General features: G+C 40.3%; 1 protein-coding gene across 1 annotated transcript; it reads right to left on the bottom strand.

Annotated features, from left to right (window-relative positions):
* Positions 1-6,039: 6,039 nt before the first annotated feature.
* Positions 6,040-11,538, bottom strand: LOC111220872 (riboflavin transporter 2-like). Its single transcript, XM_022744136.1, has 4 exons — positions 11,468-11,538; positions 8,180-9,208; positions 7,120-7,243; positions 6,040-6,999 (listed from the first exon to the last, which is right to left on the bottom strand). The coding sequence occupies exons 2-4, from the start codon at positions 9,190-9,192 to the stop codon at positions 6,790-6,792; spliced, it is 1,347 nt and encodes a 448-aa protein (XP_022599857.1). The 5' UTR covers positions 9,193-9,208; positions 11,468-11,538; the 3' UTR covers positions 6,040-6,789.
* Between the last annotated feature and the right edge of the window lie 21 nt (positions 11,539-11,559).

The following is an 11,559-nucleotide window of genomic DNA, read 5'->3' on the forward strand; positions in this document are numbered from 1 at the left end:
CAGCTTCAGTTTCCCTCATGTAGGACTCAGTCATAGCCTCCATTGCATTCTCAATGGCAGCTTCATTCTGTTGCTCTGCCACCTTCACAGCCTGAGTGTGGGCCTTGGACAAAGCATGTTTCCTCACCTTATTTCTCAATGCTGACAGACTTGTTGTTCTACTTCTTCTACTGGCCAGACACTTGAATTTCAAAGTTCATCCATTCTATTGAGAGTGATACACCTTGCTCCTTGTTGATCCCAACGGAGTTCACACTGCTACAGACCAGACATCCTGTGAAGCATATACAAACAATGCAACTACTGTATCCATAGCTGTATGTGTATATGGTCCATTTCTTCTACATACATCCAAGGACACACACACACACACACACACACACACACACACACACACACACACACACACACACACACACACACACACACAAACCTACCCAATTTTTTGTTTTTGGATCCCAACCAGGGGTTCTTGGATTTAAAATCTTCTTTTTGTTTGGCAGTCCACAGGTCTGGCCAGTCATTATTAATGTCTACAGAAAAACAACAAAAGTGATTGAATTACAGGCTATTAATGTAACAAGGGAAACAATGACCACAACCCATTCAGAAGTGTAAAGTTGTCAGATAGTTATCTATTAAAGATAGACTGTTATCTGAAAGTGTAAGTTTCATTTTATATATTTAATTTTTTCCCCCTAAACAGTCAATTACACATGATGTAGCTGTAACTATGTAACTATATCCGTGACTGTCGAGCCCTGACATGTTATATAAAAAAAAGGATATAAAAAGGGTAGTTGGGGCTTCACTGTGCTTCACTTCTGTGGTCTGTATATACCCTGTGACACACATATAAAGTGACACACTTCACACGGTCTGTATGTACAGATATACAGTATATACAGATATACAGACCGTGTGAAGTGTGTCACTTTGACAGAACTGTGACAGAACTTAAGAACTTAACAGACTTAAGAAGTGAAGTGGTGAAGCACAGTGAATTAAACCACACTTCCTGTGTGCTTCACTTCTTTTGACAGAACTGTGACAGAAGGTGTGATGAAGAAGTGAAGTGACAGTGAATTAAATCTGGTTTTCTCAGGATAACAAAAAATCTTTTTCTCCTGATGATTTAAAAAAATATTTACCAGTATGACCTTTCTCAGCTTCTGTAGTATTCACAACCAACAACAAGCACTTAACCACTAAACCTGTGGTATAAATTTTTTTTATTCGGTTAAAACAAGTTACTGTCACTTGAAGTCAAACAGGGATGGCAAAACTTTCCAGTTGATACGATTCCCAAAACCTTGAACCAGGTTCTTCTGCCTTTATGCACTTGAACAGCACAAAAAAAAAACCACGTGTGGTCACAAGATACTGAGTCATCTTGTCATTGTTGAGGTAAAAATAATATGGACTGCGCACTGACTTGAAAATAACATGAACTGTTGGCTAAGGTGAAACTAGATGGACTTTTATCAAAGAAGAAAAATCATCTCAGTCTTGACAAAGCTTGACTTTTAATACTCCCTGGAAGCTATGCAACGTGCAGGAAGCATCAGTCTGTGTGAGAATGTAAACAATCAGCATTGAACCTGAGAAGGTCTCTAATCCAAAGAATACTTAATAACAATGAACAGCAATACAAATATATAAATTCTTTAATGTTTTGTTTTTGTATTTTCATATTTATTCTCTTAGCATGTGCTCAGTTTATCCATGTTTATCATACAGCTTCTTTTACATGGTTACCTACATACTGTGGTTTATGTACTAAAGTGTTTGTATGTAACTGAACAGGCTCACACACTTGTTCCCAGTTTTATTTGTATTTATGAGTCTTAATCCATGTTAGTGAAGGGCATGAGAGAAGCCATACTGAAATGTTTACCAGGAGGTTATTGTTAGTCTGTAACGCATATTTCTGCTTTGTGATCTATTTTGTGTACTTGTCAATAAATAAGTCTTCATCTCTTTCATCTGTACGGCGTCATCAGTCAGTGCATGTGTGTGATGATGCTGATGTTTACTGATGCAGCTGTTTCAAGGTGTCAGGAATGTCAACAACGTGCTGTTAGGAGTCGTCAGTGTAGTTAGTCATCACACGGCTTCAGTCTGAGGTATTTGCAAACTCTCTTATATACAAACTAACCAATGTGCTTGAGTGTTGATTCAACCTTCATAGTTCAAAGTTTATTTTAAACAGTTGAAATGGTGCAAAAGTGAATGAGAACAATGAGTGTGACGTGTCAGGAAAGACTTGAAACCCAGAGGATCTTGGCCTCAACTTAAAATAATATACAGTCAGATAAACTAAAGTATAATAAAAACATGTAATGAAATAACTTAAGTATTTTAATTGTGTGGCGGGACAGAGATCACTGCAGGGTTTCCAAACATAAGAAACCAGAGAAAACAGCAGGATTGTTTTTGGAAGCATCGAGCTTCAAATGCAGGTTTGATTTCTGCTGCCGCTCTAAAAGCAGAGGAGAAATCAATCCAACCACCATTAACCATTAACCCCACAACACTCACCAACATATACATCAACCTACACTGTCCTGCGTCCACAGGTTCACCCTGTCATTCAGACTCTATATCAGTGTTTGATTACAGCGAGGAAAAAAACAACTGAAGCACTTCATCTACACCACTGATAATAATAATAATCCCACTGCAGAAATCTGTTTTTACAAGCCTTTTCACAATGTAACATTACTGTTGGAGCTTTCTCCAGTGCAGTGTGTGGATGGGAGATGTTGTGGTGCACACTGACACCCTGTGGCCTGTTGAACTCCTGCTGGATGAATCTCAGCACCGACAAACTGCTGCTTTCTGGAAGTGTTTTGTTTTTTAAATGTATTTATTATTCTTGATTCTGTCCCAAGCTGCACAGAAACCCAGCTTTTATGAAAATCAGGACACGCTGACTCACAGTTTGTTGGTTCTGCCTGGCTGCCTCGCACCTGTTTTACGTCCATTAGGAAAATCAGGTGTTGCTTCTCTTCAGTCTGTGAATTATTCTGCTGACGACAAGATCCAGGCACCAGCTGAACACAGCAGGTGAGATAGGACTTTCATTTTAAAGGTCAAATTATGTGATTATATTTATGATTGACAGTGTCATCAAAAAAACAAGGAAAAAATAGGAAGTAAGTTCAGTGTTTATTATGTTTACTATTGTGCTCTTATATACATTGAATTAAATCTGTAATACTGTATTAATGTTTGACAACAACATGTGTTTTTGTGTTTATATGAACTCTACGGTGGCCCTGAGGGCTCAATCCAAGTTTTTTAACTTAAGGTTCATTTTCTCCGTAGTCACTTAAGGGTGTTGCACAGATCCTCTTAAAATGTTTCGTTAGTTAAGGAAAAAGTTAAGAAATTTACAGCAATGAAAGAGATTTTACAGCGGTAAAATTCTACTGTTTCCATGGAGACTGTTGATTGGTACTTGTGATAGCTCTGATCTCATCCCCAGTTATTTTGACAGGAACTTCAGCAGGTGAACTTTGGTCACTGAGGTTTTTTGTGCAACAATTTAACTGACTATAAGTGATTCCTGAAGTTTAAGACTAAGATAAAGAGAAAACCATAAATACTTAAGTCAACATTTTAAGGAAACCTTAAGGACAAGACTTTTATATCAGAGGATGGAGCTAAGATAAATGTTTTCATCTCTGATGGCTGTTTCTTCCAGCTCTGAAGCTCTCTCTGTTAGGATGGAGGCTTTACTCAGGAACACCACGGTGAACTCCAGCAGGCATGAGGCCTGTGAGTGCGACCTGGGGAAGACGGTGATGCTCTCTCTGGTCGACATCTTCACTGTTCTCATTGGACAGCCGGTGATCGCCGGACTGCTGTGGATCGCCTTCATCACCAACAAGACTCCAGACATTCTGAACAGTAACTTAGCTCTGTTCCACAACCTCCAGTACCTCATGTCCATCGTGCATTTAATCTTCCTCTTTGCGTTTCCGCTTGAGCAGGTGAGGATCCTCAGGTTCTTGTTTGTGTACGCTCAAATCGGAGGGCCGACCAGTTTGTCTTTCATCTGCCTTCAGAGATATGTCGCTGTCATTTACCCCTCATCCTACCCCCTGCTGAAGAGATACAGATACTGTGAGGTGTGTGCCGCGACCGTGTGGTTCCCCTCTCTGCCGACTGCTTTTGCAAGTGCTTTTGCAGCGCAGGGCGTTTCCACTCTGGACAGGGAGACGTTAAACAATGTCCCACTAATCCTGATGGTGTGTATGATCCTGATGATGGCGCGCTGCAGCATCAAAATCGTGTGGATGCTGAGGAAGCGCGGACCAGGGAGAGACAAGCTGCATCCCGCCAAGAAGAGAGCGTTCACAACCATCGCTGCCACCACAGCCATCACCCTGTCCTTTTACATCCCAGTCACTTTGCTGCAGAGGCTCACGGCTGCGGGCGGATGTGAGTTCGACTGTGTGGTTACACCCAGGTGTATTTTGCTGTTGTCTGCTGCCAGTGTGGTGCACCCGCTGCTGTACCTCTCCACCCAGAGGAAGTTGTTCACCTGCTTCAAGTGGGAGAAGAAAACCTGATGTTGAACAACTTCCCCACCGCCTGAAAGTTCTGAGAGTTCAGACCTTTAGAATCAGAGAATATGTCTGGATTCCTTTTTATTTCATTTAAATTAATGTATGTTATTTGACAGGGACAATGCATGTTTAGAACATTTCTGAAACTATGCTGGAGTCAGACAGAGAGGCTAACTCAGGCTTTGTAAATATAGATTATAGATGGATAGATTGTTTATCGTCACTGCATATAAATACACAACAACATTATGTTTGGCAGAAATCCTCTTAGCAGCATAAATAAAAAATAAAATCATTAAGATGATATGTAATAAGATGCATATAAACATCAGCAATATAACTGTTAACTGTTGATATTTCACATTTATTATGTCTGAAAATCAGCAAACATCTGGACTTTGGAGCAAACGTTAAACTGCAGGATGGAGATTTGCAGGATGATAACTAATAATGAATAATAAACTAATAAATTATTATCATTTCATGGCGACTTAATCTCATTGTTTGTGTTAAACATGGCACTTTAATGACTGAGCTCTTCAACAGATTTGCAGGTTTCAGCCTCTGATGCTGGAGTACAGGAAATATAATGATATGAAAATATTATGTAAATTAAGATGACTTCATATTTTAGAGTAGGTCTGTGTGTGGTGATAGAAATATGGAAATACTGTTTTATTTGTTGTATATTTTAGAAAAACCATAGGTTTTTGCAATTTAAATGATTATATATATTATAATTAGGTGGTTTCATGCTGAGCTGCAGGCACAACTTTGTTGTTTTGTGGTTCTAGCTAAACTTGAGGGTTCAGTCTGATAACTCCTCTGTGACAAATGTTTTTTTCTGAGCTTGCTGTTCATGAACCTGACTGCCTGCACAGAGCTGTGACCTCGCCCCGTCCAACACCTCAGGGATGAACTGGAGGACCGGGTCTCATCACCGAGTATCAGTACCCAGCCTCACTGCTGTTGAATGGGAGCAGATCCCTGCAGCCAGGTTACAGAGTCTTATGGAGGCTGCACACTCACACAGGTGTTTTCACTCATTCTGATTGCACTTCTGCTCAGGTCGGAGGTGGGCGGAGCTAAGCTGGTGTCACAATATACATACAAATATTAGTGCTGAAGCTGTAAATTAAAGGAAAAAATTAAGAGATACAACAGAATTACCACAGTAGAGTGATGCAGCTGTCAATCAGGTGTTGTTTGTACACGCCCACACAGGACTTGTCGGCGTCAGGCTTCTGAATTTTTGGACACGTACATTTGCCATGTAATCCACCCCAAAATGTTATGTGTATTTATTTTTTTATTTTTCTATTTTTATTTTTCCATAGATAATAGTGGTCTGTATTTTATTCTGCTCATTATGTTCATAAGTCTGCGACGTCTGATTGTCCAGTTTGTGTCCAGTCATGTTACAAAGAAAAGAGACGCATTATGTTCCTTAAGTGATGTTTGGATTATATCTTTATGATGTAATATAATATCATACAATAAACAACATGATTAAAACACATCTGAATGAAAACAATAAAAACAATAACCTAATTACAGAATTATTATATTACAAATCATTCATTCCCACAAAAGAGGCTAAAGAGGGTTTTTCTACAGGCTGTAGTCAGAGGTGTAACAGACAGTGTTAATATCAATACTCTGAACTTTTACAGCAGCTACATACAAATAGAAATGTGCAGGACACACGAGGAAAATAAAGTTGAACCTAATGACAAAGTCAAGTGAAGTCAAGTAAAGTAAGCTTGAAATAGCAAATATCCTTCTATATTTTACTCACAAATTCTCTTCTTGTATTTTGTTTTATTGAATAATTATTTATTGGTGCATGTGTGATGTTCACTCTGCCTATCGGTCAGTTCAATGGACTTTTGCTTCAGGCGGATAGAAAAGTTTTTAAGAGATCTAAACAAATGTAGAAAAATGACCCACAATTTGACCCAAACACATTTATCAGACAGCATAGTTTCACTGGAGGTGCAGCATGGACAGGAAGGCTACATTATTACTAGCTTGTTCATATTATACATCTTTGTGCTCTCAAACGACACATTCAGATTCAGATGTCTCCAAGGAAATAAGTCATGAGGGGAAAAGACAATAAATAAGCTTCAAACTGATTCCCACAGACAGAAAGAAGGAAATCCAGTCGAGCTCTCAACAGCTTGCAGTCTGTTCTTCATGACGTCATCATTCAAGGACACTTTGTGTTGCACGGGTCTCCTGATGAGAAGAAGCTGTACAGGCTGACCAGCGGAAACATGGTCACGGCTCCCAGCAGGGAGCCGAGCTGCACCACGGCTCCGCACCACACGAGGGCGCTGTGGCCCTCGTCGCGCAGGATCACGCCTATGATCACCTTCACGTAGGACAGAGTGAGTACGAAGATGATCCAGGACAGCACCTGAGGAGCAGAGACAGGTAAATGTCTCCCCACTGGACACACAGTATACGTAGTGATCCAGTAACAGTCATTCATGTTTACACTTGTGAAGAAGAAGGTATTTGAGCCTAATGAACTCACCATGATGAAACCACCTGAGGTTTCATTAACCAGCAGTGGACATGGACTCAGCACTGCCATGCTCATTATATAAGCTCCAACGCCACTGCCCGTCACTGTGAGAGCTCCCATCAGCAGCAGGGACCTGTGAGGTCAAAGGTCAGACAGGTTTAACAATATTTTAACAACATGCTGTGACAACATATAAACAGCACAAACACGTGGAAACATGGCTGGTGGAGCTGCAAAAATGTTCAGTTAATCTTTCATACTCTGAATGCCAGAGCACAGTGAAATACCATTCGTTAGCAACGGTGCAAATGCTGAAATAAGTTGATTAACTGATTAGTCATGTTGATCAGAAAACACTGAACTTTCACTATTTCCAGTCCCCTCAAACCTGAAGTTGGGCTCTGAGAGATTGTGATGGACATTTAGCAATTAATTAGTTCATTTAAAAAAAAAAAAAGACAGATAAACTGACACCAAAAATACGTTTTACTTGCAGCTCAAGTCTCAACTTCTTCCCGAAGATGTTGAAAAGTTTGTAGTCGTAATGTCGTAGTCCTGTTTCCGAAATGTGAAGTCAGTTTGTGTGAAAATGATTCATCTGTGGCTGACTGAGAATGTTATTGAAGACGTTCTCATCTTGGCATTGTTATTCTTCAGATACATTTATAAAGTAAAATAAAGTAACAGACTGACATGATTTATCTGACATAATTAATTCCCATGGAAAGAGCTTGACGCATTTCCTTGACTAGATTTCACAAATCAACATTTTCAAAACGTTTGCAGAAATCAGCGTCAGTATCTGGAAACTAGATACATTTTTAATGTAGAATCATATTATTTGCAAGATTGCACGTTTTTGCACTTCCTGATGTTTCTTCCTTTTTTCCCTCATTAAACTGTGTTTTTGTGACTTCTTCTCCTTCTGTAAGTCGAGGATTTTGTAGCCAATTTGTGATTTTGGGCTGTAGAAATGACATTAGCTAACCCTGTTAAAAATAAAAGTGTATGTAGCCATGAGCCCTGTTTTGTGTTGAACTGTGAACAGATCGTGTGATGACTCACTGACCTTATGGGGAGGAACATGGCGATGAAGCAGGCCAAAGGGTTGGACACGGCAGCCATGGTGGCTGATAAGTGATAGGCGTTGTTCCCGTACGGCAGGCATGAGTAGGACTGTACTGAGGGAAGCACCACGTTGGTCAGAGCGTTGACCCAGGCCAGAACCACGAAGATGTAAAACACCTGAATCCAACTGTAAGCGCCGGAGCCGAAGCTGCTTTTGCGCATCTGGTTTGTGGGTCTGTACGGATCCATCATGGGCTTCCGCTCCACCCACTTCCTGTTTTTCGGAGATTTCTCTTTCACTCCGTTGGTGTATCGACCGTTGGGGTGCTCCCGGGCCACAGCTGGGTGGTGGTTCAGCAGCAGGAAAGCCACCAGACACACCAGCATCATGGCACTGAGGAAGAAGAAGAACACCTCAACAGAGAAGTTTGCTGGCTGATACTGGGCCTGGAGGTCAAAGGTCACGGAGCTGCTGGAGGAGTTCATGGTGTGGTTCAGAGACTGTGTGCTGTTTATGCAGTGGACCACCCCAACACCCTGGATCAGAGCCACTAATGCCGGCAGGAGGCCGCTCACACCCTCCCCAATGTAGTAGGTGGTCAGATACTGAGGCTTGAGGCGCATCGTGAAGGGCAGGAAGGTGACGGAGGAGGTGCAGTCAACAGCAGCGAGGAAGAAGGTTAAGGCGAGGAGGGCTACACTGTGGGGACCACCTGCCACCACAAGCGTCTTCTTCCAGAAGAAACCCAACAGGAAACTGGCCACAGTCCCCAGGCCAATGATCACGTATATGACAGCGGTCTCATTCAGGGCGCCGGGCCGGAAGCGATGCATCAGGGTGACGAAGAGAGGCCCGACGTTGGCCATCTGGATCAGGACTGAGAGGTACGAGGGCAGGTACCAGCCCTCTGGGATCTGAGGGACAATCAGAGGAAGCTCCACCCACAGGCCGTTGATGGACACCCAGGATCCCATCCCGAACAGACACGCCAGCAGGTGGGTGAGGAGCGACATGTCGAGATGGTTTTCTCTAGAAAGAGACAAAAAGGAATTGTTAAGTTCAAACTGGTGATTTTAGTTCTGATGGACTCGGACCTTTAAGTCAAATCTGAAACTGTGATCATTCTTTGCCACCACTCTGGTTGAGACGGAATTGTATCTGTAACTATTGGATGAAATTTTGTAAAACATTCACGGATGAATCAATCTGGCTTCTGATCTTTTAGTTTTTTAGGGAAACATTATGAAGTGTTGGACTGAATGCCATAAAATGTTGTTTGGGAATTCATGTACCCCAATCCTAATGACTTTTAGCTCCATAAGATTAGATTTTTAGTTTGTGTAATATAACCTCTGCTGCCTCGGCTATTCTCTGTATTTAGTGCTAATTAGCAAATGCTATCATGCTAACATGCTAAGATTAGGTGGTGAATATAGTAAACATTATGCCTGCTAAACATCAGCATGTCCACATTGCCATTGTGAGTATGCTGATGCTAAAGTTAGCATTTAGCATAGGGCATCAAAGCAGTACAGCTTGATAGGGGAGCAGGCACGGCCGTTGACTCTGTAACAGGAGTTTTAAACCTCATCGTTTAGCGGGTTGTTTCAGTGACGGTGGTTGAGGTTTGCAGCAGTTGGTTGTTGTTCACTCCAGTAGAATGGAGCTCTGTGCTTTTGGTTTGTTTTTGGCAACGTTTGGCTCCAAAAATCCACAGACAGTAAATATAAGAGTTAAATTAGTTCACTCTCATCCTCACTATGAATTCATTCCTGTTCATTTCTAGTGTAACTGTAAATGTAACTGTAACTGTATTAAAACATAAACCATTACATGCAAGACAATGTGGAATTTGTCTACAGATAAAAAATAAATAACATGAAGTTTTCAATAAAAAATTATTAATTTATTTCCAGGAAACTTCAGCTATTAGATTTTACAGATCTGTACTGAGTAACTTTGTAATATATTTGGATATTTGGAAAGAACCTCGACTGTTGAGTTTTTGACATGTGAGGACCACAAACTAATAGAATAAAATAGAATAGAACAGAGAGGCTTTTATTTGACATCTCACAGCTGTAGTGCCTCTCCTCAGCGGTATGACAATTTGAATATTAAAGAATAAAAACAACCACACATATGATGCGTTAGTCACCACATAAATAACATAAGTATAAAACAAGTGTACGTATAAAAATATGAATAATAAACCTTGAACCTTTGTAAATTAAATCAAATTAATCAGAAGGAAAAACAGAATTCCTGATAATAGTAATTTGTATTAATCTGGTCCACACAAGGTTAGCCAGGAAGTTTAAGAGTTAAGATTTGGTTTTATCATGAGGTTTAGGGTTAAGATTGCGTTATAGTTTAGCTAAGAGATAGTTTAGGTGTCATGGTTATAGTTAAAGTAATGCAATGTCCCTATAAGTGACAATAGCAAATGTGAGTGTTGGTTTGGCTTCAGTGCAGTAACAAAGAATGAGACATATTTGCAGTGAGTAAAAAAGGTTTTAACATGTTAATGGTAACTTCACTAGATTAATGTGTCATCATGACGAAGCATCCTCTGTCAACGCTTCCTAAAGGTACGCCACGTGACTTCGTCCTCTATTTAGTTAATGTTTATTGTCTTCTCAGGACATTGTCTTCTCTTTGTTTGTTGGCTATACAATCAACAGTGTTTCATTTTTGCTTATTCTCAGTCATATGAGTTACAACATTAAATACTGAAAACTTTACATGCAAGCATGTCAAATTAGAAGTTGTTCCCTTTTATCTCAGGCGGCTCATGGGTCAAACCCTAAACATCAGACATACAGCAAAGAAAGCATGACCACCTGATGTGCTGGTAGCTATTACATAACCTAAGAAAACAGCTGACCAGTACATTGTTTACTCAAAAGGAAACAGCTTGCAGAGGAGACTTAGATCAGTGACTGAATGAGGAAAATGATTCTCCAATTCATGCAGCGTGTTCAAAAAAAGAAGCAAAATGTTCACTATAAGTGAATAATTATCTGTTAGATCTGGAAGCACAACCATAATTTTAATGCTTCTCATTGACAGGTTGTTAACTGATTGTGGATATTGGGATTATAAACATTAAAACATTAAAGCATCATCAACATACTGTTTAAAACATCAACATATTCAGAAAAACATCACTGCACATGAGTAAAGTACAACTTTTTCCCTTTTTGTTCACAAATTTCAATCCATTAAATTATTCATATTATTACTAAAATTAAAAGTATGATAGTATGCAACCCTGCAGATACTCACATGCTGTTTGGTGGAGAGTTTGGTGTTTTCTGCAGAGAGAGAGAGAGAGAGAGAGAAGCCAAAGTCCTGTGCAGTAAACTGTGTGTGCGCCA

The sequence above is a fragment of the Seriola dumerili genome, unplaced genomic scaffold (genome assembly GCF_002260705.1).
Source record: "Seriola dumerili isolate Sdu_G_001 unplaced genomic scaffold, Sdu_1.0 BDQW01000078.1, whole genome shotgun sequence".
NCBI lineage: Eukaryota > Metazoa > Chordata > Actinopteri > Carangiformes > Carangidae > Seriola > Seriola dumerili.

Coding starts and splice junctions, on each gene's coding strand:
- LOC111220872 (XM_022744136.1), bottom strand. CDS start 9,192: ATGTCGCTCCTCACCCACCTGCTGGCGTGTCTGTTCGGGATGGGATCC. Junction 7,244..8,179: donor GCCATGTTCCTCCCCATAAG/GTCAGTGAGTCA, acceptor TTGACCTCACAG/GTCCCTGCTGCTGATGGGAG. Junction 7,000..7,119: donor CCTCAGGTGGTTTCATCATG/GTGAGTTCATTA, acceptor TCTGCTCCTCAG/GTGCTGTCCTGGATCATCTT.